Genomic DNA, 27987 nt, shown 5'->3' with positions numbered 1-27987 from the left:
ACAATGGTCCCTCCCATCCTTGATCACTAATATCTTACAGCTGGATCTCATGGAGGCATTTCCTCAAGGGAGGGTCCTTTCTCTGTGATAACTCCAGCTTGTGTTAAGTTGACCACAAAACCAGCCAGTACAGGGTGCTTTAATGCACAGGTAGGATACCTCAGTGCACAGAAGGGACACCTCAGCCTGGGTGAGCAGGCTAGGCCGTATCATCAGTACCTCCCTCCTTCTCACATGTAGAATAACCATAGGTATGCTGCTTTGGGAGGGCACTAGGGATGGAAGTGATGTTCTCACAGACAGGGTCCCAGGTGGCCCTGAGGGACAGCCCTCCTGGCAGAGTGCTGGATACATGACATCTTCCTGTCTGGTACAGCAGCTGGGGACATTCATGTAGCAGACACTCACTACAGCCTCATTCCCAGGAAGAACTTGTTCATCCCCAGGAGAGCCCTGCAGGGCCTGCCATGTGCAGGGCCCCTGCTCTGTGCTTCTCTCCTTACTCACCTCCATGACCTTCTCCTTCGTCCCTCGTTTCTTGGCCACAGTGAGACGCTCTCTCCGGTTTTGATATTAAACTTCATGTGGTATAGGGGACCCTCATGGGTGTCCTTGTCTGGGAGGCATTTAGGGGAAAGATACTGAAGCAAGGTGAAGGCTTTGCTTAACACCCCATTTGCAGGGTCAGTGCCTCCCTGCTCTGTCTAGAGGGAGTGAAGGACAGGAATGGTGACACAGGCTCTGTCACAGAGAGTGCTGGCTGTGCCAAGTGAGCAGGTCCCCAGCAGACCATGCGGGCACTAGAGGCTCGGTGCATCATCAGATGACAGACCAGGCAGGAGACACAACACTAGTATAAGGGTCTGAAAATTGCTGAAGGAAGACCCCAGCCTCAGAGAGTATGCAAAAACAAAGAGTGTTTATTCTGCAGAAACAACCAGCATGCGGGGGGCCAACCATTTTTTGAAATGGTTACCCTAGATAAAGGTAGGTTACTTTAAAAGGTAGGGTAATCTAAAATTTCCTTTGTGAGTGCTAGTGGGTCACAGGTGATTAGAGGTCTGCATTTCTATGTCATGTTTAACCATAGGATGAGATAGGGCTGCCCAGCACAGGTGGCTCATTCTGAGATATTTCCCCATTTTGTGCGTATCCTTAGGCTGTTCCTGGAGCTGGCGCTTATGGCCTTCTTTTCGGAATCAGGCCTGGTCCTTAAATGGAGACAAATGGGGTTTCTGTTGCCCTTTCAACTAGGATCTCAAAATGACAGATTTCTTCCAAGGGCTGCACCTTTAAAATAGGCCTAGGGTGATTTGGAAAAAAAAAAAATCACACACACGGGTTTGAAAAGTATAAAGAAGAACTCTCCAGCAGCAAATAACAATATCCCTTACAGACTGTCAACCATGAGTCTGGGCGTGACGCGGGAGGAGCCCAAGTCACTGTTTTGATCACTTGATGGTGAATCATGAGCTTTGAGGAGATTGGTTTGAGAACACAGGTTTAAATTTCATCTGGACATGGCGATACCTTCCTTCCCAAGGCTGGAGGTGACACCAGGCACAGCTCCTATTCACGGGCTTTCGGGTCACTTTCCATTTTGGGTGCTGTGATGAAGAGGATCAGCTATGCAGTTATTTCCCCCAGAATAGACTCCAAGTGTGAATTCACCAAACTAAAATGTGCCACCATCTTTAAAAGGTGCAGCTTACACCAGAGGGCCGGGGCTGGGAGGGGGCACTTGCTTTTGCTGGTGTGTGGGTATTGTGGTGGCAATTTTATTTAGCAAACATATATCCAGCTTCAGCTTCTGATGAGACTCTAAAGGCAGAGGAAGCCAAAGGCAGAAAAGGAGGATTCACCCCACCATCTCAGAGCAGGTCCCAGGTGGGCCCAGGCTGGAGGCAACTTGGAGCCAGGACCTGTACCACTGCCCTTTGTGGCTCCCCCAGCACCAAAACCCATGCCCTGTGCCAACTTTATCTCCCTGGAGGTCCCCGTCTATGGGACCCTTACATAGTCTTGAGTCTGTATAGACTGCCTTTCTACTGTCATCCCAGAGCCCAAGGTTAGGACTCCCTGCTCCCCCTAGTGGTAATGCGGGGACACTGTAGGAGACTCTTGGAGATGGCCTGTCCCCACTGTGCATGGCTTTGCCCCTAAGAGACTTGACTGCAGATCCCTGTCCCATGCCAGTTGTATTCTCCTCAAAAAGTCACTACCCCAAAGTCCTCCATGGATTCCAGGCCAGTTCTCCTGGCCCCCATAAGGTGGGTGGTGACTCATCCTTCTGTCTGTCACCAGAAGCGGGAATCAAACAAGCTCTATCTTACAGTCAGCAATCTGGGGGTGGGGAGGGATCCCTCTCTAGCACCTGGCTCCTGTGGCTCTCTATGGTACCTGGAATCCCCAAGGTGTTTAACTCCTTTCTCTGTGCCCAAGTGGGAAGGTGACACCCAGATGTCCACATGAACACCCCTGCTATGTTTGCCCCTTGCTGTAAGCTGTTCCCAGCTTCTGAAGGCCAGTTTCCCTCCAGAGGATACCAACCTTTCTATTCAAAGGGTTCCTCACCTCTTGGTATCCTTGCTCTTAGGGACCTCCTGTGGCCCAGCCACGGCCTCCATCTGAGGGTCTTGGAAGGGTTAGTCAGCTGGAAGACAAAGGCCTAACAGAGAGCTTTCCTTCAGGGTCCAGGCAGTGCCAGAGAAGAGATGCTGCTAGCATTCATACCATAGCAGCTATGCTGACCAGCAGGAGAATCGGGGCAGGGCCACTTGTCTGCCTTGAGGCTTTGGGGTCTCAGAAGCTCTCCTGTCAGGGAGATTGGTCACTCTAGACACAGCTCCCTCTGGTTTTAGAGATAGGAAGTTGCCAGAAAACAAACAAACAAACAAACAATAGAGGCAGGCCCAGAGCTGAGGCCCAAAGGGAGGTGTAGAGAAGGTGGCCGTGTAGCTGAGACCACCTGAGCCATTAAAACTGACACCCATGTGACAGCTGGAAACAGAACCAGCTCCTTGGCTGCAGGACCCTCAGACCCATACGACCACTTGAGGGTCTGAGGGCTGTGCTCACAAGTGAGAAGGATTTGATCCCAGTCACTGCTCAGAAGAGATGGGCACCAAGGCCTAAGAGACCTCTGATCTCTATGAAGACAGACAGAAGTCAGCCCACTTCACCTGACCCCCGGGGAGCACAAAGAATGAACAAAGGAACCCCAAACCTCTCCCCCCCCCCCCCAGCGTCCTATCGCACCAGGTGAACAGTCATTCTCCAAAGTTAAACATCTCAGCCTCTTTCTCCTTCCAGAATGCGAAGCTGCGGTCGATGTAGCCACAGATGTCTCCGCTGTTGAAGCTGCTCCCCTGGGAATCAGACCCCAGCCTCGGCGGCACCGCAGGTTCAGGGCCGCTGCCAGGAAGGGAAGCATGGGGCAAGGACCCGAGTGGTGTCAGGCCCAGCTTGCGACCTGGCTCCACGTCCCAGGGGGGACCCTGGCTGGAGCCGAAGAAGCGGGCTTTGATGTCCTCAAAGCCGTCGGTCCAGGCGCGGCGACCCGCGGCCACCTCGTCGGTCACTGCCTTATGGAAGGCTCGCACAGCCTCCCAGCCGTGTGCGCCCAGATGCTCGAAAACCTCGAAGCACAGCAGGTGGCGCATCTTGCGCTCCTCGGCTGGCAGGTCGCACTCCAGGAGCTGGAAGTAGCCAAGCATGAAGAGGTCCAGCGAGAGGCTGTTGTAGGGCACGGGGGCCCCGTCCACGTGCGGCAAGAACTGCTCCGGAGACAGGGGCCCACGCTCCCTGCGGCTCAGCCTCCGCAGCTGCCGGGCGGGCACGTGCGCCATGATGGCTTTCCAGGTGCCCAGCAGGTGGGTGATGATGCCACGCTGCTGCCACAGGTGGCCAAGCCGAGGGCCATCGCTGGGCTGCGGGGAGGACGGCCGGGGGCTACCCGCGGCCTCTGGGCCCCTGGATCGTGCACGCTGAGCCTCCAGGGTCCTGCAGGCTGCCGTCCGGAGCGCGGGCGTGTAGGCTGACTTCTTCCAATGGCCGAGGAAGAGCATGACGATGCGCTCCTTGCGCAAGCTGGCCAGGTCCAGCCCTGGACCCGCGCCGGCCTCTGACGGGGCCTCTTCGCAGCTGATGCCCGAGTCGCTGGCCTCCTCTGTGTCGCCTGGCCCGGGCTCCCCACCCATCGCGTCGCCTCGGGGCTGTGGCGGCGCCGACCAGCAACCTCTCAGACACTGGCCAGGCCGCACCCCCAGCTCACAGGGACCCGAGTTCAAGGCGCAGGGCAGATCAGGGGCAAACTCGAAGTTCCCCCGCAATGTCCGAACTGACACTCCGCACTCTTGGATCTCGCGCTGGGCCTCGCTCCGGGAGGGGCCGGCAATGGTCTCCTTGCCTAGGTCCTGCGGGACCGGTGAGGGTGGTTTCTCCTCACCCTGTGCCAGCCCGTTCATACCCTTCAGCAGCAGGGACATGCTGCGCACCAGGCGACCGATGTGGCTGCACCAGAAGGGCAGCGGCTGCCCTCTGGGCTCGGCCTTCCCCGGCTCCTCGGAGGCTTCGAGTTCAGTCGCCAGGACTGGAGCTTCCTCGTCTTCCAGGCCGGGAGCCCGGGGCAGAAAGTGGCTGTTGACGGTGATGCTGACCAGGGGCTCGGGCAGGAGGGCCTGCAGCTGGGCTGCCAGCCGGCCCAACTCACTCTCATACTCCTGGCAGCGTCGCCGGAGCTGCAGGTCGTTGATCTGCTTCTCCAGGTATACAAGATCATCCTCCGTCAGCAGCTCTCCAAAGGGGCCCAGGATGGCCTGGTGCGTCTGTGAATATCTCCAAGTTGCCTGTTCTGCAGCGGTGGGCCCTGAGTCCTGCCTCTGACTCTGGTCCTGGACACAGGAAGGCTGGGTCAGCAGCCACCCATCACAGCTCATACTCACTAGTGCTCTGCCTGGTTCCCTAAAGCCTAGACCCTGGACACCAGCTGGTCCTCCCCCTGGCTTTACAGTGTGAAGCTGGCGGCTGGCCAATCCAGTCCAGAGTGGGAGGCTGGCAAAGATGGGTACTGCTTGCTCCCCATGGTCTTTTAACACTTGTTGGTGCTGCTGACTGCCAACATACTTGGGCACTCCACTTAACCCTGAGCAGCCCTGCCTGCCTCCTCACCAGCCTGGGGATGGACATTACTGTTCTAGGCAGTGTCTATCTGCAAGGGGCCAACACAGAGGCTCTGTACAAGCCATCACTCCAAACCCCGCAGAAACTCTTATCCATAGCCCAGAGCCTCTTGTCTCTGGGGAACCTTGAGCCTATCCTTGGCCTCCAAGGGACTTCCTAGAGTGCTGTCCCTCCTACTCCCACTACTCCCCCAGCCCCCTCCCCCATGCTGTGCTGTGCTGTGCTGTGCTGTGCTGTGCTGTGCTGTGCTGTGTAGACCCTTTTGTTGGAGGAGCCCTCAACACCTGGGAAAGATGTGACTGATATAATGGAATGATCCTACTTTGGTTTTAAAACTTTTGCCCATAGTTCAGCTCTAAACCTGGCTGCAGTACAACCCACACTTCTTTAGGGCAAGATTCTAGTTCTACTTGCCGGGACAGCACCCAGAAGTCCTGTGAATGGCTGGGACAATCATGGTCCCTTCTCTGTTCAGTCACAGATGCTTTCTAGATGCCTGCTCTCCCCTCGGCATGCCCCTCCCCCACTCAGCAGTCCCGTCTCAGTTGATCAGCCCTGGGGGCTGCTCACCACCATACCTCAGGACCTTTGCACCTGCTTTCCCTTCTGCCTAGAGAGGAAAATACCCTAGATCCAAACTCCCATGGATTCCTCCTCATGTTCTTCTAGCTCCAGTTCAAGTTCACCTGCCCAGAGAGGAGCCTCTCTTGAGCACCCCCTGAAGCCCCCACTTCATACTGCTTTGCCCTTCGCCACGGGTTCGTTCCCACCTGCCCTCATTGGGTTATACTTTCCCATTGGTATCTCTGCAACAATCTAAGCACCAGGACAGTAAGGCTGGCCCAATCTAGTAGGTGACAGAAACCATGGACCTACCCCCTCTGAAGCCATAAATGCCTTGCTTGGAGCCCTGCGATCTTATGTATGGCCAAAGAGGAAGCTGGGACCACACAGTAACCAAGAAGAGGACATCTAGTTTGGGTTCCAGATATGGGCTGGAGCATCCTACTGGCACCTCCCACTCCTTCGAGGCACTTACTCAGTGGCCATGATCCCACCTCCTCAACCCACTCCTCACCTCCATCTCTCCCATCTTCCACCTGCCTATCCCACACCACCCCTCCATCCTACTCTACTCGCTCCCCCACCCTACGCCCCAATCCCCAACCCATCTCCCTCTGATCAGCCCCCACCCGCTGTCTGGAGCCGTGCCCTCCTCCTTAACGTCCCGCCCCTCCCTCTGGCCTGCTGATCCTCCTCTGGCTCCTCCCCTCCCGCTCCCATCGACACCTGGTCTTCTGGAGGATGGTCTGCACCCAGGCGAGCCTGTAGCTTCCGCACCATCACCTGCCGCTTCCACTCAGGGATGGGCCGGCCACGCTCGTCCTGTGTGGGCACCAGCATGTCAAGATCTCCCGCAGGCAAGCCATCCAGCTGCAGAGTGGCTAGGCCAGCACGGGAGTCCCGGGCTTCCACCTCAGGCCCCTGTAGAGACAGGCAGGTGACATGCCCTCCCTAAGGGGACCTAAGATTGAGCAGTGTGTGATTCCTAAACCCTCCTGTCCCTAGCCTAATTAAGGTGAGGTCCTGAGTGGGGTATGGCCCTATGCCGACTGGATGAGGTTGCTTAGGGCGTGTCATACAGAAACCACTAAAGAGGGTAAAACCAGCCTTGCAGACAAAGCCTGCCCACCAGTTCTCTAGTGTAAGACTTTGTTGAACTGTGTGCTCTGAGAGGACCAGGATCACTTGGTGATTCTCAGAGTCCTCTGAGACCCAGGGAAAGGTGGGACTGGAAAAGTGGGGGTGGGCGGGCACAGCTTTCTCCGGAGGAGCAGACTCCAGAACCTTCCTGCAGCTGTCTGGTTGTCTCTTGGGACAGCAGCTTTCAACCCTGAGCCCAGAGGGCAGGTCTCTGAGATGACAGAGAAAGGCTCTGCATTTCCTGTGATGGGGCCTGGTTCCTGCTGCCCTGAGATTGTCATCTGAAAACTTGGGGTGGTCAGAGCTGTTTGGGCTGAGAGAACATGGGGTGCACTAGCCTTCAAGTGGGCTGATGGGGAGTGAATGGAAGATACTCACCTGAAGAGCATCTGGGGTGGTGACCCTCAGAGGGGCCGTGCAGGCCATCGGTTCCCTTGGGACAGGCTGAGCAGGCCAGACTGGGCTGAGAGTTGCAGCTGCTGAAGACAGCTGGAGTCAGAGGGGCATCAGCGGGCAGGGGTACAGGAGAGCAGAGATGCCACACCTGGAGCTCCTGGATGCAGGCCAGCCCTACTCTTCCAGGAACACTAGGCTTGGAGCCTAAGACCCTTCAGCTCTACCCTCTGGGGTCAGAGGCAAAATGGTACAACTAGGACTCGCATAGAAGCCTCAAGAGGGCCTGCCCCAACTTGGCCACTAGGAAAAGTATGTTATTTGATTCTGCCTACCATAACACCTCCCAACTTCTCTACAGCCTGGGCAGAGCTGGGAGCCCATAAGACCTGAAGGTTCAGGGACCTACACCAGCCCTGTCAGAGCCCAAAGCCTGTCCTCTTCCTAATCCATTCCCTATGTGCTATAAACACACACTAGTGCCATGACCCTGAGCTTTGTCACACCCTAGTCAGGCACACAGACCCATTCACAGACATATTCACTCACAGATAGATTCACACAGGCACACATGTAGATTCACACAGGCACATGCATATACATAAGTAAATACAGACAAATGCATGCTCACACACCAGAATCACACACACACACAGGTAGACACAGACACATATATGCTCACACACACAGAAAAACACAGGTAGACAAAGACACATACACGCTCACACACAGAAACACAAACAGGTTGGCATATACATGCTCACACAGACACGCTAGACATTTATGTGTACATACACAGACATACATGGAAACATACTCGCACATTCACATAAAGGCATATACTCAGACATAGACACATACAGACATAAAGATAACACAGACACACTTGCCTACATAGGCAGACATATGAGCATGTCACTGTAACTTGTTCATTGGTCAAGATGAAACCTTGTTGTATATGATGCCTGCTAATAGCTACATGGCATCTTATGGCATTTTGGTAACGGTTGGTCACAGTCCTCTAAGTGTGGCCCGCTCCATGTCCTGATGCTCAAGGATGCTCATTGGCCTGCTGAGTTCTCTGGCCTGGGTCCTACTAAAATCACTTCCTTTTATTTCAGGTTACTGTCATCACGGTCTCCAAGATAGAAAATGTCAACTTTGGAGACTGCAGAAAGTAGCCTGGGAGGAGTTCTGAGAAAAGGGGGGCTCTGAATGCTCAGTTGCCTGAGCCTAGCTCCTCTGAGAAGTTCTTCGCAGTTGGGTTCTGCCGCCCTCCACACCTTGCCCAGACCAAGCACTCACATGAGGGGCTTTTGAGTCCCGAGTCCCCTCTTCTTTCCTCTTCCAGGGAGAGTTTTGCAGCCAGCAGTGGAGGAGGTGGAAATGGTGGGGGTGGGGGTGTCATCAGGACCCGCACCTGGGGATGGGCAAATCTGGTTGGTGGAGACTCCGGTGAGTGTGGACTTGGGTCTGTCCCAGCTCTGCCGGGCAAGCATGGATGGTCTCCTGGAGCATGTGCAACTCAGAGGGTAGGGAGAGAAGTGTGGAAGAGGGAGCCCTAGGACCCTGCCCCTCTTGGGTCTTCCTGCCCACCCATGCCGGGTGGCTGGGTTTTCTAACCGTCTGTATCATCCACCCATTTCAGAGCCAAGTTTAGGGTCAGCTAGCTCCAGCCTTCCTCCAGGACTAGATGCTGGGTTAGCTATGCTCACCTCTCTCAGCCCCACACAGATGGGATCATGTATGCACAAGCACACACATGTCTCCCTGCAACAGAGCTTCACTCCTCCTGGGACTCACCTGGCTCTCTACTTGACATGGGCCTGAGGGTAACTTGGGGTAGGGGATTCGGTGAGATCCAGTAAGGAGGTGGAGGAGAGTGGCAGGTCCCCATAAGGAAGTCATCAAATGAGGATGTCAGTGCCTGAGCACAGGCCACACAGGGCCCAGGGAGCCTGAGCAAGACCCCTTATGTTCCCAAGGCTGAGGAGCTGTCTCAGGGAGTTTGGTCTTCCCCAAAGATTGTACTACTGCACCATTGGTTAGCTTGCCCAGCCCCTGAGAGGACAGATATGCTGGTTGGGAAGAGAGGCAAGATAGGATACTTGAAATTCTTCTTAGCCCATATTGCCGAGTAGCTGGGACCACATACCTCAGGCAAAGGTGCAAGTCATGACCTGTATTCAGTGTCCAAGCCCCACCAAAACAGTACCAATGAAGACGGGAGAAGCAACCCCTCCATGTTTAGGTTGGGCAGCCAACCATTCTTGGCCACCTCTACTGGACCAGTGGGTGAGCCATTCACCTGAATGTGCTGCCCAGGGTAGCCCTGATCAGTCTCAGCTATGAGACCTGACCCAGGGAAGTAGGGGATCTTCATTCCTACTTGTTCTGGCTAGGAAGAAGAGATGTGAGGTGTTGGCTCACCTCCCCCATATCCTCCTGCTCCATATCCTCCTCCCCCATATCCTCCTTCTCCATATCCTCCCAAGTCCTCTAAGCTGGGTTTGGCACCTTTTGGCTGAGAGCAGATGTGGAAAGCTCCTTGACCCTGTCTAGGACGGAGACACCTGAGTTTTGAGGGCATGCATTATATCGATGCCCTCTGGCATGCAGAAGCCCAGATCCTGGCTGCAGTTAACGGGACACACATAGCATCCCTCTGAGTATCCACCCCACAGCCATGCCTAGACCTCAACACCTCCCTCCAGGGGGCAGAGGAAGCCAACATAACTGTCAGGCTCCTAAGATGGTGCTGGTGAGACGACCCCCCCCTCTCTGCCCCCACATCCCGAGCAGGGAAGAGGCTCTGGCTTGAGCCTGCCCTAACTCAGAACATGTAAACCCACAGCCAGGATCTGTGTCGGGAACCTGCTGTGGCTCGGATTATTACTCTGTTGTTTTTGCTTTCAAAGTTTTTCCCACATCAGCAGAGATGACCTTCAGCCTGTACCCCATGGTGCAGCATCCTGCACTGCCCAGGACAATCCTTGGCTCCTTTGGGGCATTCCTCACTCATGGCCAAGGTGGATCTGTCCTGCCCTTCAGTCCCGTCCCACCCAGCACCCTCAGCTCACCAGGTCACAGGGAAAAGACAGCAGCACGGATCCCAAATGCCCCCTTGTGCACCTCATTTATCTTGTGAGTCTGCAGAACCCGGGACCCCACACGTGGGGCTGCGGGGCTGGAACATCTGCCTGCTTCAGCATGGGAGGCTCTTAGAGGCGGGCGCTGGGCAGCCTAGCACAGGGAGCCGTGCTTGTCCCAGTTCCAGCTCTCGGGGGCCCGAAGAAGCTGCGCCCCCGGAGTGGGAGGTATCGCATTAATATTTGAAGGTCCAGGTGTCAGGTGGCCATCAGGCTGGGGCCGGGTACAGGATCCCTTACCACGGAGCCTTACACCCCATAGTAGAGGGCTAAGGGCGGACCTCTGGGAGGTGGAGCACCTAAGGTTACCCAGAGGAGCCCAACTTGCAGTGCCTGTCACAGCACGCAGTGGGCAACCAGAGGCTTCCAAGGGCGCACAGCTGCAACACGTGGCTGGGGGAGGGGCAGCAGAAGCTCCGGGGTGGGGGTGGGGGGCCTGACAATCTCAACAAATGCTGAGTCTGACCTTTAAGGGAATGACCTCACAGGACAGGAGTAATCTGCTTGCTCTGATGTAGAGCTGCCCCACGTTCAGGGCTCCTTGGCAGAAACACAAGCCCACTGAGAACATGGCAGCCATCTGGGCCATCAGCTTAGCCACTGGGGTGGGACCCTCACCTGGGAGCCTCAGCTCCCTCCCTGCCATTTAATCTATTGGCAAGAGAATGGGCCCACCTCACCCAAGAAAGATTGTGGGGCTTAGGGGGTCGCTGGTAGCAGCCTCCTCAGGCTAGCAGGAAAGAAGAGGTAGGATGTTGGTCTAGCCACAGAGCAGCCCAACAACAGCTTGCAGACCTCAGAACCCCGTGCTAACTGGGCCCTGAAGCCCTCTTCACCACTGAACAAGAAAGAGAACCCCATGTCATGGCTGCATGCGGGTTGTTACGGGTGAGGCATTGTGGGAAATATCTGATTGGATCTATGCAGGAAACCACTAGTGCTGACCCCTCTGACCATGGGCAGGAGGAAACCTGACTGTGGTGGCCCCCCAGGAAGTAGGAGCCCCGCATCCTTGCCTCTCAGTCTTAGCCACAGACCATGAGGGAATCCTTGCTATAGGAGGGGGCAAGGTGCCCGACTCCACCCTTGAGTCCGAATGGCTGTGCATATCCTGCCTGGGACAGCTGTTCTGAAGGTGGCAGTCCCTCCAGCTTCATTGCCCGCCATCTCTTTCCTTGTTTTTGGTGAGATTTGAGCATTGCTGAGCCTGCCATGCATTAATCATGGAGGGCAGCTGTGGCGAGCTGGGTTACAAGCCTGTAATGCCACCCGGGCTGAGAAAATCATGACCTCAGACGGAGCTGGACACCATTCACCACAGCTGAGATTCCATTACTGTGGGCAGTCACCGCTACTCTGCCCTGAGACAAGACTCTGTCTAAGGAAGTCCCCAGCCCTCTCTAGCTCCAGTTTCCCTACATCTATGAAGGGGCTCTAGGTACCTCTGCAGCCAGAAGAAGGGGACTAAGCTAAGGCCATCGCGACAGGGCAGGAGAAGAACATTGCTTCTGCCCCCAAACGAGGTCTTCAGACCCACTTTGAGGATGAGGAAGTCGAGGCTGGTGCCATGTGCCTAAGAGGATCCAGCATCACACTGGTGAGAGTGAGTGCAAGGTAGGCAAGCAGGGTAACCCAGCAACCAGGGATAAGGGCTGCATTCCCTGGGATTGGAGGCCTGCACAGATAGCATCCAGCCCTTCTATGAATGGCTAACATCCATGCAACAGCCTTCAGATTCCCACTGACACCAGGGAATCAGGCTATCAACTAACCGAGAGATGGGTGGGCAGCAGGCTACTGCCTCAACAGCCTTCTGTTCCACCTAGGAAAGGAGGCCCAGCCTCTTATTGTGCAGAGGGACACTGAGATCCAGGAAGAAGCATGGCCTGAATTTCCCCAGGGCTCCATGCAGACCCCACACTCAGCGGAGGGTGTGCCAAGGTCCCAAAGACCCTTGATATAAATGCTCACTGAAGGTGCACCCATCAGGTGATAGCTCTTGATACTGACGGCCTAACACTCAAGCTGCCTCTCCTAGTCCCACAAGTCCCCTGGGAGCAGCTCAGGACAGTGGTGTCCGGGGAATAATGGGTTTCACCATCTCCTCTGGCCCACAGGAGAGCGCCAGTGCAGACGACCTCTGCATATTGCATTTCCATCAATATTACATCAGGTGCTCTCCCCCTGCCGCCGGCCTGCAGCTGACAGCCTGTCCTTCCTCATGAGGTAGGAGGCCCAGAGGACAACTCGAGCAGTGGTGGGGTCAGCCCCCCCCTAGTTGTCACCATATGACATCAAGATGACACTATGGCCACCAAGCTCTATCCCTAAATGTGAAGTTCTGAATGATTCTAGGGATATACACCACTGAGCCCACACGAGGCCCAGGGTCAGGCTTGAGGAGCCTGAGAGGGTGGCCCCCATATGAGCAGGAAGGAAGATATTGGGGTACAGGAAGTGGATGGGCTGTGTTAGGCTATCGAAGAGTTATCGTGCAGACTTGGGAGTGCCAGGTACTGCCGTCCCCAGGCACAATGGTGAGATGCTGCCTTGAGTCCTATGTAACTTCAAAGGCACAGCTAGGACCAGAATCAATCCCAAAAGGCAAGATGGGCTGGGGGAAAGGGAGCATGCAGAGACCCTCTCCCTGAGGTGGGCTAAGGTCCAGGAGGGCTGGCTGGCTGTGCCAGGCTATGGGGATGGAAGATCAAGAACTTGCTTGCACAGAGAGCTCTAACCTTGGAAGTCATATCATGCCTGGGGTAGGGTTTAGTCTGGGACTTCTGGAAGGTAGGTGGGACCTGGTCCGAGGGAGTATGTGTTCAAGCCATGGGCACAAGAGAGCAGCCACCCTTCCCACCTCCTGATCTCTGCAGCAACCCAGGACAGGGAAGATCTCCGTGAGGACAGGAGCCTGGCGTTTTTCAGAAATCAGCCATGTCACCTGTTGCCTCAGTCCCTGCCAGTCCATTTTCAAAACAGTTGAATCCTAGGTTCTGAGACTTCCACCCCAGGAGGAGCCCCACACGAGTCTTTGTGGCCCACATAAACTGCACTAGGCTGTGTCAGGCTTGCTGTGGGTTTCAAGCAGTAAAATTTGGTTATGACTGTGTGAGTACCAAGGAGACAATGAGGGCTCTGCTTTCATTGGTTCCTGCCATTCTGAGGGGACATCCCCATGGGAGGAGAAATACGGAATGCCCCTAGTGAGTGCCAGGGACCCTTCCCTCCTGGACCTCAGTGCCCTCACCTGAACATGGTGAGCCACCTTCCTGAAGGGGTGGTACCACTGATGAAATTCACTATTGTCACTGAGAACACTGGGATGGATGGGCAGAGAGGGGTTGGAGTGAGGGTACACTGAGAAGAGTTTGGTCCAAGTCACTGACTGAACTTCATCCAGGAGGAATACCTTCCAACCTACCCCACTCCCCTATCTTCTCCCTCTGGCTGCCTGTTCACTTCTCTGTGGATTCTCTTATCTGTTCAATCGGGCAAATCCCTGTTGGATTCTGTCCTGTGTTGGGCACAGGAACCAGTGTGGATACTTGAGGATCCCAGCTCTGAGAGTCACACATGGAGTAAAATGACCCTGCTGTCACCGGAGAATGACGGGTGGCCTGGTTATCTCAGACAGCGTGGGGTCTTGCTTCCAACCTTGAGCCTCCTTAGCCGGAAATAGCATCCCCACAACACAGACAAACCATTTCTATGGTCCACACAACAGGCATGATTTGTCCAGTCCTGGCTCAGCCCCTAGCACAGCCTGTCCCCGCCTCAGGAACTGCCCTGCCCTGGCTTCTGCTTCCTCTGGCTGACCAAGTGACTGACTGGGTCCTTCCAAGACCTTTGCTCCTGGCAAGTGTTGGAGGCGAGAGACGTGTTAAATGAGTGTTGTAACCAGTTGCAGGCCCACCTTCCCAGTCCCCCAGGATAGACAGGGACCCCGAGGCTTTACCGGCCGAGACATTTCCCGCAGGAACTGGGCACAATCCTGGTGTCCATGGTACTCTGCCAGGTCTATCGCTGTATACCCATCTTCATCCCGCAGGAAGGGGTCTACGTGGTGGGAGAGCAGAGTCTGGCAGCACTATAGAGAGAGGAATATTCAATGACACACATGGCTCACTGGGTATCAATGGGGACATTCAGGCCACTTCCCTGACCACAGGCTTGGTCATTCAGCAGCCTGCCTTGGAAGAACCCACTCAGTTCTTTCCCTCATAGACTCCTTCCATGCGACTGAGACATCTTTCTCAGGTGGGTGGGCCAGCTCCTGCAGAGCTCATGGCTTAAGCAAAGTCTAGCTGAGACATAGGCATGAGGCAGCTATGCTGGGTAAGCTGTGGGAGACTCCTGGTGTAGCAGGAGAGGGTATGGTGACCCGGAGGGGAGGTCACAAGGTCTGCAGAGCAGATGACACGTAGAAGAAAGGGACAAAGCATCAAGTTTGGTCCCCGGTAGTCCTAGACAGAGAAGGCTCAGCCTGGACTGGGTGGCAGCCAGGGTAGGGGTTGGGGGGAGGAGGAGTCTGCCAGTATGAAGGACTTCTGGGTGCTGGGATCAGCGAGCAGAGGTGGCTGGCAAGAGATGACAAGGGTGCAAGCCTGGACATCTGAGGAGGTCAGAGCAGAAGACAAGAGGTGAGCACATGGCTCTACTGCAGGGAAGAGAAAGGCCAAGTGGAGCAACCAAAGGACGATACACACTATATACCTTTTGAGAGGGTAAAGAAGTGAGAGCTAACTCTGTTAAGACCAGGAGATGAAGGAGGCCAGAGGAAGGTCTCACCTTACACTCAGTTTCACCCTATCCTACAAAGGTGCTGACAAGCAGGGCTGTTCCCCCAGTAGCCAAAAGAATGAGGGACCAAGGACACCAGGAAATGAATAAGGAGCTCTAATTGACAACCCTCTGTTGTAGGCTAAGGTCAACTATGAGCCAGCTGACTGCCTCATGCTTTAAGCTGGAGGAACCTCTAGCCTGGAATGAAGATTAAAACAGACCCAGGCTTGTAGCTCTCCTACTTGCCTGGTACAGGAGATAAGAAACCACTCCAGTTACAACTATAGACCATTCTCCAATTATACTGTCCAGCACACACTCAATAGAAACAAAGGATGCATGGGAACAGGAGAACTGGTTGACCCCAACACACAGGTCCAGAAAAACCACCATGATCCTGACTTTCAAAGAAATAAAACCCAAGTGTGAAAATTTAAACATGGTATCATAGAAAATAAAAGTGATATGGGGGCAGGGCTGGCGAGATGGCTCAGTGGGTAAGAGCACTGACTGCTCTTCCAAAGGTCCTGAGTTCAAATCCCTGAAACCACATGGTGGCTCTCAACTACCAGTAATGAGATCTGATACCCTCTTCTGGTGTGTCTGAAGACAGCAACAGTGTACTTATATATAATAAGTAAATCTTTGGGAAGGAGTGAGCAGGGACTGAGCAGGATAGACCAGAGCAAGTGGGGCTGACTGGAGTGAGCAGAGGTCCCGAAGCTATAGATGCATGATACTGCCCCAAGGAAACCTCTTGGCTAATAAGCTACATTCAAAACATAACTTTAAACAATGTAACTGAGACATTGCTGAGAGACCCAAAAAGGAAACAAACAAAACAGGGGTCTGCCTTAGTTTCTAGTCTGTGGCATCATTGAGATACAGTGAGGTTTGAGGAGGCTGGGCCTACTAGAAGGATACTGGGCCAGTGGGGTGTACTCTAGAGGGATACTGGGACCCTAATCCCTGTTCATTCTCTTTCTCAGAGGTGAGGTACACAGAGCTAAGCTCCATCCCATGTGTTCCCATCATGATGTTCTGTGTGGCCACAGGCCCACAGCACCGAGAAAGGGTGACCGTGGACCAGAAACTCTGAAGCTGAGAACCAGAACAAGCTTTCCCTCCTCTTACGTTGTGCAGTCTCCGTGAGTGAACTCGAACACTGGAGAGTAAAGTCAAACACATGTATAATATGAATCCCAGAAGAAGAGGAGAAACAGTGTGGAGCAGAGATAACGGCTGAGGTCCTTATGAACAGATGGCAGACGCCAGAGCACAAATCCAGGCGTTCCAGCAAAGAAATCCCTGGAGGTATAAACAGAGGCCTACCTGCCTCCTGTGCCCTCACAGTAGACAGACTGCAGAAAGTGCAAGCGGGGGCGGGGGGCGGGGGAGAGGAAGATTTCAGAACGCAGGCCCCTGGCCTTCTAATAGACGAAGGCTAGGAAGCAGCAGATGATCATTTTAAACTACATACAAAAAAAAAAAAAAAGTTAGAAATTCAAGGTTTCCTTTTCTTCTTCCAGACAGGGTCTCCTAAATTAGCCCTGGCTGACTTCAACTTTGTCTGAGCCCCTGATCCTCCTGCCTCCACCTCCCAAATGCTGGGGTGGCAGGTGTGCATCTCACCACACCACACCATAGCTGGCTCCCAGCTACCAGTTTATTTCTGGCAAAGGCAGCCCTCACTACTGAAGAGGATGTAAAGACATTTGGAGGCAAGCACACAAAAAAGAACCGATGGTTCCCAGCCACAAAGCCACACTGAAGGAGTCTCCAACAGATGCACCGAACTGCAGGACAGAAATTCCACGTGGGAGCTTGATCTGCAGGGGGTGGAGAGAAGATGGAGACTTGTGGGTTCGTTTCATTTAAACAGAGAAAGACTGAAGGTTTTCTAAAGCTGTAGAAGCAGAACTGTTGAAGATGGCCTTCCCCAAGTCCCCTAAGACCTGCTCGCGCTCGTTCTCAATCTCTCTCTCTCTCTCTCTCTCTCTCTCTCTCTCTCTCTCTCTCTCTCTCTCTCCCTCCCTCCCTCCCTCCCTCCCTCTCTCTCCCTCCCAGCTTCTCTCGCTGGTGTCCACCCTCTATCTGATGATGCCACAGTGTCCCCAGCTGGAGGCCCAAGTCTCAGCTGGAAGCAGGGAGCACACAAGTCCCATGAGTGCCATGTGTACCCCACTCCAGCCCTATCACTGTGGGAGCCTCAGCTACTTCAGGTTTGCAGAAGGGGAATGGGGGAGCTAAGAATTTTTTCCAAGGTCATGATGAAGACCGCATAGCCACCATCCGCCTGCTCCACGGCTGCCCCCTGGACAAGCAGGGGCTCTGGGTCGCTGAGAGTAACCCTCCTGAATCCTCAGCCCCAAGACACCCTGAGCCTTCTGTTCCCAGCTCTTCCTAATAGCTCAGTCACTCCTCTAACACAACACTATGTGCGATAGTATCGACCCGTACACATCGCTTCTAAATAATTAAAATCCTGCACTGGAAACCAGGAGGGCCAGATGGCTGAGTCAGATGCAGCTGAGAAAGGCAGAGAGAAGGGTGAAGCCCCAGGTGTCCTAATGGGCTTTATGTGGGACCCCCAGCTCTGATGTCCTGCACGGGACTCCTGCCCACAAGAAGGGGGTGGTCAGTGAGTGGCCATCGTCCCGCATCTCTGCCCAGCTGTGAAGACCCTCAACATTTCCTGTCTGTGCACACAGGGTCACTGGGAATTGTGGACTTCTCATTAATTAATAAGCTAAATAGAAATCTTTGCCACAGGCTCACTTCATAGTTGTGTCAAGATTACATAAAAGGTGTGTTGTTGTTCTTTGGGTGTTTGTTTTGCTTTTCCTTTTTGAGACAGGGTATCACTCTGATGATGGCCCCCAACTTGTGATTCTCTCATTTCTGGTTCCCAGGTGCTGGGATTATAAGTATGTACCACCATGGCCAGGTGACAGGTAACAGCTTAATTTACCTGTATGCCAAATCATGGCAAATTTAACAGTCAGAAAGTCAGGCTGTTGTAGTTGGTGATGTAGCTCAGTTGGTCGAGTCCTTGTCTACCATACGGGAAGCTCTGGATTCAGTCACCTAAACCAGGTATGGCAGTGCATGCCCAAGATCTCAGACGCAGGGGACAGAAGCAGGAGGGTTGGAAGTCCAAGGTCATTCTCTGCTACACAGTGAGTTTTAGGCTACACAAGGCTCTTAAAAACAAAGTCAGCATCATTTTTCAGCCTTTTAGCTGAGAACAAGTGTAGCATCAAAACCAAGAGGCAAAATAAAATAAAATAAAAAGTGTCAGACCAATGAAGCTCCAACATCAGGCCCAGCAATTGCTGTCACAGGCCTCAGTTTTAGAGCTGAGATGAAACAAAATGCCAGTCCCCTCCCTGTATTCCGTGGAGCCTTCCCTAGAACGGGAACCTTTCTCACAATCCTCTTGGGTCAGCTGAGCACTTGTGCGCTCGAGGTCTACCTGAGGCAGTGAGGCATATTGAAGCCTTTGCTCAGATGATCACAGACTGGGTTTTCACACCTGCATGTTGAGCTCTGAGCCCTGAAGAGATTCACCCCTGCAAATGTGTTCTTCACTGAGCGGGGCTGTTCTGGCAGAGCTAACTTTCCCGTTCCTGTCACGAGAACCCCAATCACCGTAACCAGCTGAGCCAGCCCCGAGTCTGGGACCCTACAGAGGGATCACCACACAGAACCCACAGACACTGATAAATATGTCTAGCTCTGCGTCTGTTGAGAGACTAACTGTGAGCGAGGGAAGGTTGGACATGCACCACAGGCACGAGACGCAGCAGATGGCTGAACCTCCACAGGGTAGGGCATTAGTGGGCATTCCTGGGCTTTCTCTCTGCAGTTAGTAGGGTAGAGAGCTGTACTGGCTAGTTTTGTGTCAACTTGACACAGCTGGAGTTATCACAGAGAAAGGAGCTTCAGTTGATGGAGGAAATGCCTCCATGAGACCCAACTGTAAGGCATTTTTCTCAATTAGTGATCAAGGGGGAAAGGCCCCTTGTGGGTGGGATCTCTGGGCTGGTAGTCTTGGGTTCTATAAGAGAGCAGGCTGAGCAAGCCAGGGGAGGCAAGCCAGTAAAGAACATCCCTCCATGGCCTCTGCATCAGCTCCTGCTCCCTGCCCTGCTTGAGTTCCAGTCCTGACTTCTTTGGTGATGAACAGCAGTATGGAAGTGTAAGCCGAATAAACCCTTTCCTCCCCAACTGGCTTCTTGGTCATGATGTTTGTGCAGGAATAGAAACCCTGTCTAAGACAAGAGCTAACCATTAGTTATAGCCAGTCACACATCTGGCCTGAGGCAGCTGCACAGCTGTCCTGTCTTCATCATTGCCTGTCCTACCAGAGTGCCCTCCTTTAAACAGCCTCAAAGTCATCTGTCCTCATGTCCTAAAACAGCCTTTGATGGCCTCCCTACACCATATTTATGGCCTCCTGCCCGTGAGTTCTCTCCCCCAAAAGGCTTGCTGGAAGCACCCTACCTTCTTTCCAGCCCCACCCTCCCATGCCAGTCTTACCCAGTCCGATTCTTCCCATGTGTGCCTCTTCTTCAGGAGTCTCCTCTTTGTGGCTTTTTATAGACTGGTTTACTGATACAGTTCACACACAGTCTTCCCATCTAACACAAATTAGTCTCCCCACCCTCCACCCTCCACCCCCCACCCTGGGAATCTACGATAGTCTTCCTCAGAGCCCACCCAGGACCAGTTAAAACCAGAATTGGGTTTGGAGAGAGCTGCTGGCACATTTTTGAAGTTCTTTTGCTGTTAAGCTAAGTTGGAGAACCACGGCTCAGGCCAACGCTACAGGCTGCATGGGCCTGCGTCTTATGAAGCCTGACCTTGACCCATTGTACCTGCCGTGGGACAGAGAAGGTTTGAAATTGGAAACAGGAAGTACTTGCTGAACAGCCGTGAAAACAAGGATGCAGCTAAGCCGTGACTCGAGGAAAGCCTGGAGCCTGGAGCCTGGAGCAGACGCATTAGACTTATTTCTATGTATATGAGTGTCTTGCTGGCGTGTGTATGAACATAAGTGTGCCTGGTGCCACCCCAGCTCTTGGTCTGCTCTCATATGCCAGGGGGCAGGAAGGCAGGAGCCCAGCTGTGAGCTGCTAAGGACATGCACTCTTGCGAGTCCTGGGTTCTGTAAGACTTAAGGGAGGGTAAATTCCTCTGAGGACTCCTTCCAGAGGAACTGGCTACTCTTTATTTGCTTCATGGGCTTCTGCACAGTGTTATATGGGAAAGTATCTGACTGCTTAGGAAAAGCCCTGAACTCCACTGCCCTGCACATCTCTCCCTAAAAAGGAGCTGGGGTGTGCTTGGGGCCTGATGCCCCGGGGGCAGAGCTCAGAAGGGTACCTGGCCTAGGGCCCAGTAGACTCCCACGGGTGGGGCGGGAGTGACTCCCCTCTTCCAGCTCATTGGCATCTGTCATTCCACCCAGGATGTTTTATCCTCACCAGATGGGACAGAGAGGGGTCCCAGGGGCTCTGGCAGGCTCCTGACTCCTCCGGCCTAACCTGGGGACAGAGCTGGAGTGAGCTGTGCAGGGCCCTTGAGAGAGCGGAGCCAGGTGAGAGGCAGCCTCTGCCTGGAAGGTAGGGGAGATAGAGAAAGGCCCATGGGTAGCTGCCATGGACTGTCCAGGGTGGCCTTTAGTGAGCCTGTGGTGGCACTGTGTAGAGTTCTCTTGTTTGGCATCCCTGAATATTTGGGGATCCTGCTAGGTACAGCTGCCCAAATTCTGACCCATGCTGGGACACTTGCGGTGTCTCAAGTGACGATCCTCATAGATGAGTCGAGTCTGCCTGGAGACTTGCAGGGCAACCTTGGCAAAAATCAGAAACTCATAAGGAATCCAGGAAGCAAGTAGGAGGGGTAGGGGTGGAGTTCAAGTTTCACAGGGCAGGAAGGGTAGGGAAGAAGGAACCTTCGTGGGACCAGACCCAGACAGGACACCAGCAGTTGTGGCCCTCAGAGCTTGGCACTTCCTCCTCTGTGACATTTTCATCCTTGCATGTCCTGAGTTCTGGGGATTCATTCCTAGAAACTGGGCCACCTGGACCAGGTTAGCCCATACAGCCTTCAACCACACTAAGCTAGCCTGGAGCAGGAGACAGGGAGTTTTCTGAGCCAATAGCTTCCCCCATAGCTCATGACCTAAGGATGTGCTGTCTGCTGTGCCCACTTTCGCTCTCTATAGAAGGGTAGTACTGGCATCTGTTTCAGAGGTCTTCTGGGAGGACTCAGTGGCACACCGACGCAGTGCCAGCTCCCAGTCCCAGCCCCTCCCCTACTGCAGTGTACCTCCATGTGTCCATTCTCGGCTGCATCATGCAGGGGAGTCCCTCCCCAAGAGTCTCTCATGATGGGGGCACCCATGAGCAGGAGCCGGTCGAGAATAGGTGTGTGGCCCCCCCGAGCTGCAAAGTGCAGGGCAGTGGCTCCTTCATTATCCCGTGCTGTCAGGCCGATGTCTGTGAATGTCACCTGGTGAGAGAACCAAGGAAGACAGGATGTTAGCTGAGGGTGGACCTGGGGTAGCTTCTCAGGGAGGAGAGACTGGAGCACTCAGAGCAGAAATGGGCTTCCCGGCTGTGATCCTCAGTGGGCAGTGGGGATATCCCCAGGAAGCCTTAGGACAGAGCTGGCTCATCTCACATGCCCTGTGATCTCGGTGGCATCCCAGGCTAGGGCACATTATGTGAGGACAGGACTTGAACACTGGAAGCCCACAAGCCAAATGCCACAGCAAGAGAGGAACACCACGTGGAGACTCAGCAATAGGAGAGATGGAGAGGATTCTGGCACAGGCCGCCCTTGGGTGTCTCAACTCCTCGGTGGGTGCTGCCAGAGGCCTGGGTGCCATGACACCATCCCCCCTAGCTCTGGTCCAGAGCTGCTAACATAGCCGGGGGTCTGTCCTGTTGGTCAACACTAGAGTGCTTTGAGGCCTGCCTTCATCTCTGGTCTCATCTGCCCCGTGAGGGCATAATGGGATCTGCTCCATAGCACACAGCTTGGGGTCCTCTCAGGATGTCCAGCCAAAAGCCATGCCCACGCTCCCATGGGCTTACCTCATGAAATGTGGACACCAGGATTGCCTTTGACTCTGTTCTGTGGGGTCTACTGTATGATTGGTGACCCAATCGACAGACAGGGGAACTTTGGACATTAGCCCACCTAGAATGGCCTTTCTGGTCCTGTGGCCCTGTGGCCACTTCTTCCTCAGAGCAGAGTGTGCCCACCTTGACACAGGGGTCTCTGTGGATAAATCACCTGTGCCCTGCTACACGCTACCACTGTGGTCACTTCTCCAACCACATCCCACCGGCTCACACATCCAGGTGGCAGGACAGCCAGCGTAAGGCTCAGACCTGGGACACAGCACAGGTGATGCCCAGAGTCTAGAGTGACGGAGTTAGATTTGCAAGCAAGGCCATAGGCAGAGCTCCAAGGACAAAAGGCGTTGGGGAAATGGGCAGGCCAGAGCCAAGGCTTTCTGCAGTGGGAACTGGAGCAGCACACGCGATTGACACCAATGGCTGGGCAGGTGTTGCAAGGAAAGCTGAAGACAAGCGACAAAGTCTCTGGGACATCTGGGAGGACATCCTCCGGTGTAAGGGGAGCACCGCTCCTTTTGTGTCTCCTCATGCCAGGCACAGGGAATCCAGCAGACAGACAGGACCCGACCTCCTGATGGTGGCTGGAAACAACTATGCTGCCAGCCAGATGTGGTGTTGGTCAGGTGCTAGTTCCAGGGATGCCCAGGGACCTCAGGAACGTGCAAGGCACAGCATGCACAAAGGCCCTGAGAGGAGGCTGAAGGGAGAGCTGAAGGGGAGCAAGGAGAGAGGGCCCCTTTCTCATTCACAGTCAGAGTGACTTTCTATCATGCAGGCAGGTTTTGGCTTCGGGTCCTCCATGGCTCCCCGGGATCCTCCTGATAGAGCCCCTGTCCGCCTAGGGCCCTTTCTGTCTTAACCACTCTATCCCAGGTCCAGAGGCCAGGCTTTCCTACCTTTGAGTGTGATGCATCCTCTTCTGGAAAATTGCCTTGAGTCCTGCCCCATCCACAATACACACCACGCTACTTCCTACCCACCATAGCTCCTCCTCTTCCTCTCCCTCCTCCTCCCTTCCCTCTCTTCTTCCTTCTCCTCCTCCTCCCTCTCCTCCCCCCTCCCCTTTCTCCTCCTGCTCCTCTTCCCCCTCTTCCTCCTTCTCCCCACCTCCTCCTGCCCCTCCCCCCTCCTCCTCTTTCTCCTCAGGGTCCTCCCCGACTCATGGACTCTATGTGGTCTCTAATGAACCCATGAAGTGCCCATTTCTGGAGGTGATGGTTTTCTGTTGGGAAGGTGAGAAGTCCCTGATCTACTCAGATTCAACTCTGGCTACTCTGGAATTTGGGGTTTCCTTCCTGGGAAAGGTGAGTGGCTGTTCCAGGTTTCTGGGGAAGGAGAGCTTGGATGTGGCTGAGTGGCTCAGACCAAGTGCTGGCACCTGTGACAGATCATCAACACTGAGCCCCAGAGAAGCACCAGACTCCTAGGAAGGGGCCCTGTGTGCCCTTGGGGCTGCCTTGTGTCTCCTAGAGTCCCGTGGGCACAGAAGAGGCATGGGGCTCCACCTGATGCTCTAGGTGCTGTATGTGAACCCAGTGCCTGAAAGCCCCCTTCCAGGCTTAGCTGGCCCTAGGACCTGGTCCTCCTGGATGCCCCGCTCCCCACAAGGCCCACTTACCAGCCAGACAACTAGAGAGTAGTGGCCGTGGGCAGCCGCAGCGTGCAATGAGCTCATGCCATCCAGGGCTCTCAGGCGCACGTCGGCCCCGCAGTCTTTCACCAGGAACTGTGCCAGATGCAGGTGGCCCTCTTGGCAGGCCAGGTAGAGTGGAGAGGCACCACTGCATGTCCGCTGGTTCACACCACTGTGATGGAGGGAGGCTCATGAGGCCTGTGCCCAGAACTGCCCCAGGGAGGATGAGCGGGGGCAGCATCTGGAAGTTTTCTGCAGGTTTCTCTTGGGCCTGGGTGACTCCTTAGTTCCTAGTGACCAGCTGCAGGGAAGGCCAGTGTCCTACCCCAAACTGACATCATCCTCCGGTGACACAGACTTGCCCTTGACCCCTGCCACCTGACCTTCTTGTCTGAGTTTCCTTAACTCTTGCCATCTGCTGCCTCAATGGGCTCTGTGCACTTGGCTGCTGCAACCTGTCTTTAACTCTTTCCTTGCCTGGGTCAAGCTTACTCATAGCAGTTCTTTTAGATGGAGGAGGGTCACAGTCTTGACTGATTCTGCATTCTCAGCAGAATTCTGTAGAGACAGAATCAGCCCCTCACTCCTAAGGGTCCCCTCTGCCTCTGTATGACTAGTACTGTCTGTTGCTGCCACAGAGCACCTCTTGCCAGACACAGCTCTATCCAGTGAGCAGAGTCTTCGCTTTGTGCTAGAACCGTGCTCACTGGGACTAGGAGGAGACGGCCTCCCTTAACAGTAAGCCTTGGCTCTTAATTGCTCCTGGCTCAAGACATGTTTGTCTTCTAGGTCTCTGACTGTGCCTTGGCCTTGTCTCATCTCTGGGGCCCTTGATGAGCAGGGTGCCACCCACCTAGGCAGGGGAGGCAGGAGAGTAATGGCAGCTTCCACAAACACCCTGCAACTCACTGAGTGACTTTGGATCCACCCCAGAGGGGGTCTTCTATTTCATCATGGAGAGGCAATTACAAGCTTCAACTGCCAGAAGGGGAAACTGAGGCTGGGAGATGAATGATTTCCTCAGGGGGCAAGGGTTTGAGTTTCTTCCCTTTCAAAGCTCGTCTGGCCACCTTGTTCTAGCAAGGTGAGCTTTGTATAGGGCTCAGACCAGAACACAGCAAAGGAGGAAAGAAAATAAAATTGGAAACTGCTTGTTTGCTTGTCTTCCCTTATCCACAGACCCTAGAGGGTGCGGCACAAGGCCTTGGTTTTGATGAGGCCTTGGTCCAGTCAAGGGATCCCCAATGTGGAAGATGAACCCAGTCAGCATGCTGAAGGCAGTTGCTTTTCCTGAGCACCTTGGATGCAACTCTTGAAGGCTCCTCCCCCTTCAACCTGTACAAGCTGCACCTATGTTATAGGCCCTCCCTGACCCACGCAGAACTTGCACCCATACTTTCTGACCCTGCTTATCCTCTGCCTCTGTTACCACAGGGTCTGTCTCCAAGGCCACCAGCATGTCTTCCTGTGCTTCCCCTCTGTGAAGCCCCTCCCCCCTTCGGTGGCCAGTCCCTGTGGGTAAGGTTCTGGGATCTCACCTGCTGTGGGCCGCTGTCAGGAGTTTCAGACAGGTCAGATCACCACTTACAGCAGCGTGGTGCAGTGGTAAGGCCCCTTCCAGCGTCTCCAGTGTGGCTGCATGGCCCTCACGGAGTAACCACTCCACCAGGGCTGGGTGTCCAAACCGGGCAGCCAGGTGCAGCGGAGAGACACCTGAGGCATCTTGGTCCTACCGGGGCATAAGCAGGACACCGAGTCTATGCAGGTCCCAGTGCAGCCCTAGGACCCTAGAATGTCTGCAGTCCCTCTCCAGTTCCTCCACCCCCTACTGAGACTGAAGGAACACCCTGACTGAGGAAGAAGCTGGACCCCACCCCACCCCAGCTGCTTACCATCCTCATCAGCTGAGTCCCTGTACGTTCTGCACATGCTCAGAAAGAATTCTAATAGCACAGTGATTCCCACCATGGCTGTTCCAGGGCACCAGCCTCTAGACCTCTGGGCTTCTCCCCTCTCCCTGATGGTCCCCAAGGCATTTCTCTTCAAGGTGTCAAGCATCCAGTAGACCTGGCCATTCCCTGAGGGTGCTATGATCCAATGTGAATCTAGAGACAGTTCAGTGTCTGTCTGCCCTTTACCCTCGGGGTCATTGGATAGATCCGTGAACAATGCTGTGGAGGCTGAACCACACTGCTCTATGCCACGTGGAGGTGTCTCCATCTCTATCCAACTCTGTTGATTGTTTCGAGCTCTCAAGAAGGCAGCCACGGCTAACAACTCTAAGTCCCTTGCCTGTACCAAGCAGGTCTAGGCATGCAAGCAAGTAGGAGGCTGGTAGCTCTGATAGAAATGTTCTAGCAAGATGGTCGCCATACTCGAGAGCCTTCTCACTACCACAGTCTGTGTCCCTAGGGGTACAAGATCCTGCGTACCCAAAGCCACTTTTTAAATCCACTCCTCGACCCTTTGATCAGGTCTGGTGATCAGGTCTGATCAGAGATGAGATCCTGAACACAGGCAAGGCCATCGTTGGCAGCCCTGGGTGCTCCTTGCTGAGGGAGGTGTGGAAAAACCCCAGTGACTTTTCTGTGCCAGTGCTGGATACATCTGAGGTTGTGGCTGGTGTTTAAGGGCTTTATGCGTTTTTTAGGGGGGAAGGGATGGGTTGGGAGAGGCAGAGGCACACATCTCTGACTGAGAGCTCAGGGCCTTCTAGGGATCGGACTTTCTGGACTCACCTCACCTCACAAACAGGCACAGAGCCGTCCTGTTCTAGCTTACCTGCAGCCCGCAGCCCGCATCACGGACCAGCCAGCACAGCTCTGCCAGGTTGCCCGTGGCTGCTGCATCGTGCACTGGTGTGGCCCCGTTGTGTGCCTGCTGGTTGCCTGGCAGCTTGGCTCTCTGTACCAGGAACTTGACACAGTCCAGGTGACCAGCCCGGGTGGCATGATGCACCAGGCCAGCCCCCAGATCATCAGTGATGTCTGGTCTTAGGGCACCAGCCTCAAATAGCCGTTCCAAGGTGGCCATATCCCCATCCTTGGAGGCCACCAGTGCCTGCTGCGCCTCCATCCTCAAGTCTGACTCTCAGTAGTGGCTTGTGTACAGGCCCGGCACGGCTTCCTGTTTCAGGCGTGGACGCTGCTGAAGGCTCTGGTTACCTGATAAGCAGCTCCCGGGGCAGATGGGAGGCAGCAAGAGGGGGGCAGGCTCTGGAGACTGGCCCTCAAAGCCTGGCCCAAGCAACTCGGGCTGGGTGCCTGGCCCTTCCAAGCATGAAGAGTGCGGGCCTGGGGGAAGGGTATGCAAGTCAGGCTGGCAGATTCCACTCAGCGGCTGGAGCCCTACCATCTACAGAGTGAAGTGAGAGCACCCCTCAGCAGGGCTCCTGGCCTGGGATGGGTCTCCAGCCTGCCAGCCAGCCAGCCAGCCAGCGAGCGGTGCTCACAGCTATAGTCAGCTCAGGCTCAGAAACCTGCCCCAGGAAACACTTCAGTGATAGACTAGCAGGCTACCCAGGAGACCCACTGCGATAGCCTTAGAGTCTAAATGCCATCACCCAAGGCACCCAAGACACAGACATACACATTCTGTGTGTGTGTGTGTGTGTGTGTGTTTACTTGAGACAGGGTCTCACTAAGTAGTGGTCTGGAACTCACAGAGAACAGTGATCCACCCGTCTCTATCCACCCATTGCTGGAATTAAAGGTGTGTGCAACTGTGCCTGGCTGGCTTGTATCTGAAATCCAGTCCTTGGCTGTTCTCAGCACCGACACTGGAGGAGCTTGCCTTGGCTGCTGGATTAAGGTAAGGCTGAGGGGATGACCTCACAGGCCCACATTGCCCCCTCTGGCCACAGCACTCTTGGGAGTCTGGACCATCCATGGTCCTTGGCTGGGGAAGTCAGGACTAATGTGGGGTCACCATGGTGCTATAGGAAGCTGCTGATCAGAGACCAACCTCAGGCTACCAGAAGTCCCTTTCA

The 27987-nt window shown here is 54.5% G+C and overlaps 1 protein-coding gene across 1 annotated transcript; it reads right to left on the bottom strand.

Annotated features, from left to right (window-relative positions):
* Window positions 1-903: 903 nt before the first annotated feature.
* On the bottom strand, window positions 904-27132 carry Espnl (espin-like). Its single transcript, NM_001033292.3, has 9 exons — window positions 26781-27132; window positions 25538-25728; window positions 23985-24171; window positions 21549-21731; window positions 14386-14517; window positions 8584-8698; window positions 7264-7361; window positions 6472-6666; window positions 904-4892 (listed from the first exon to the last, which is right to left on the bottom strand). The coding sequence occupies exons 1-9, from the start codon at window positions 27072-27074 to the stop codon at window positions 3270-3272; spliced, it is 3018 nt and encodes a 1005-aa protein (NP_001028464.1). The 5' UTR covers window positions 27075-27132; the 3' UTR covers window positions 904-3269.
* Window positions 27133-27987: the final 855 nt, after the last annotated feature.

This window comes from Mus musculus, chromosome 1 (assembly GCF_000001635.26).
Source record: "Mus musculus strain C57BL/6J chromosome 1, GRCm38.p6 C57BL/6J".
In the NCBI taxonomy this organism is placed as follows: Eukaryota; Metazoa; Chordata; class Mammalia; order Rodentia; family Muridae; genus Mus; species Mus musculus.
The sequence above is the reverse complement of the archived record's forward strand: the minus strand, read 5'-3'. Positions and strand labels throughout refer to the sequence as shown.

What these genes read in the sequence shown, in the direction of transcription:
- Espnl (NM_001033292.3), bottom strand. Translation starts at nt 27,074, where the DNA reads ATGGAGGCGCAGCAGGCACTGGTGGCCTCCAAGGATGGGGATATGGCC. An exon ending in ACTCTCTAGTTGTCTGGCTG is followed by an intron (nt 21,732 to 23,984) that starts GTAAGTGGGCCT and finishes TTCTCTCACCAG; the next exon opens with GTGACATTCACAGACATCGG. An exon ending in ACCATCCTCCAGAAGACCAG is followed by an intron (nt 4,893 to 6,471) that starts GTGTCGATGGGA and finishes TCCTGTGTCCAG; the next exon opens with GACCAGAGTCAGAGGCAGGA.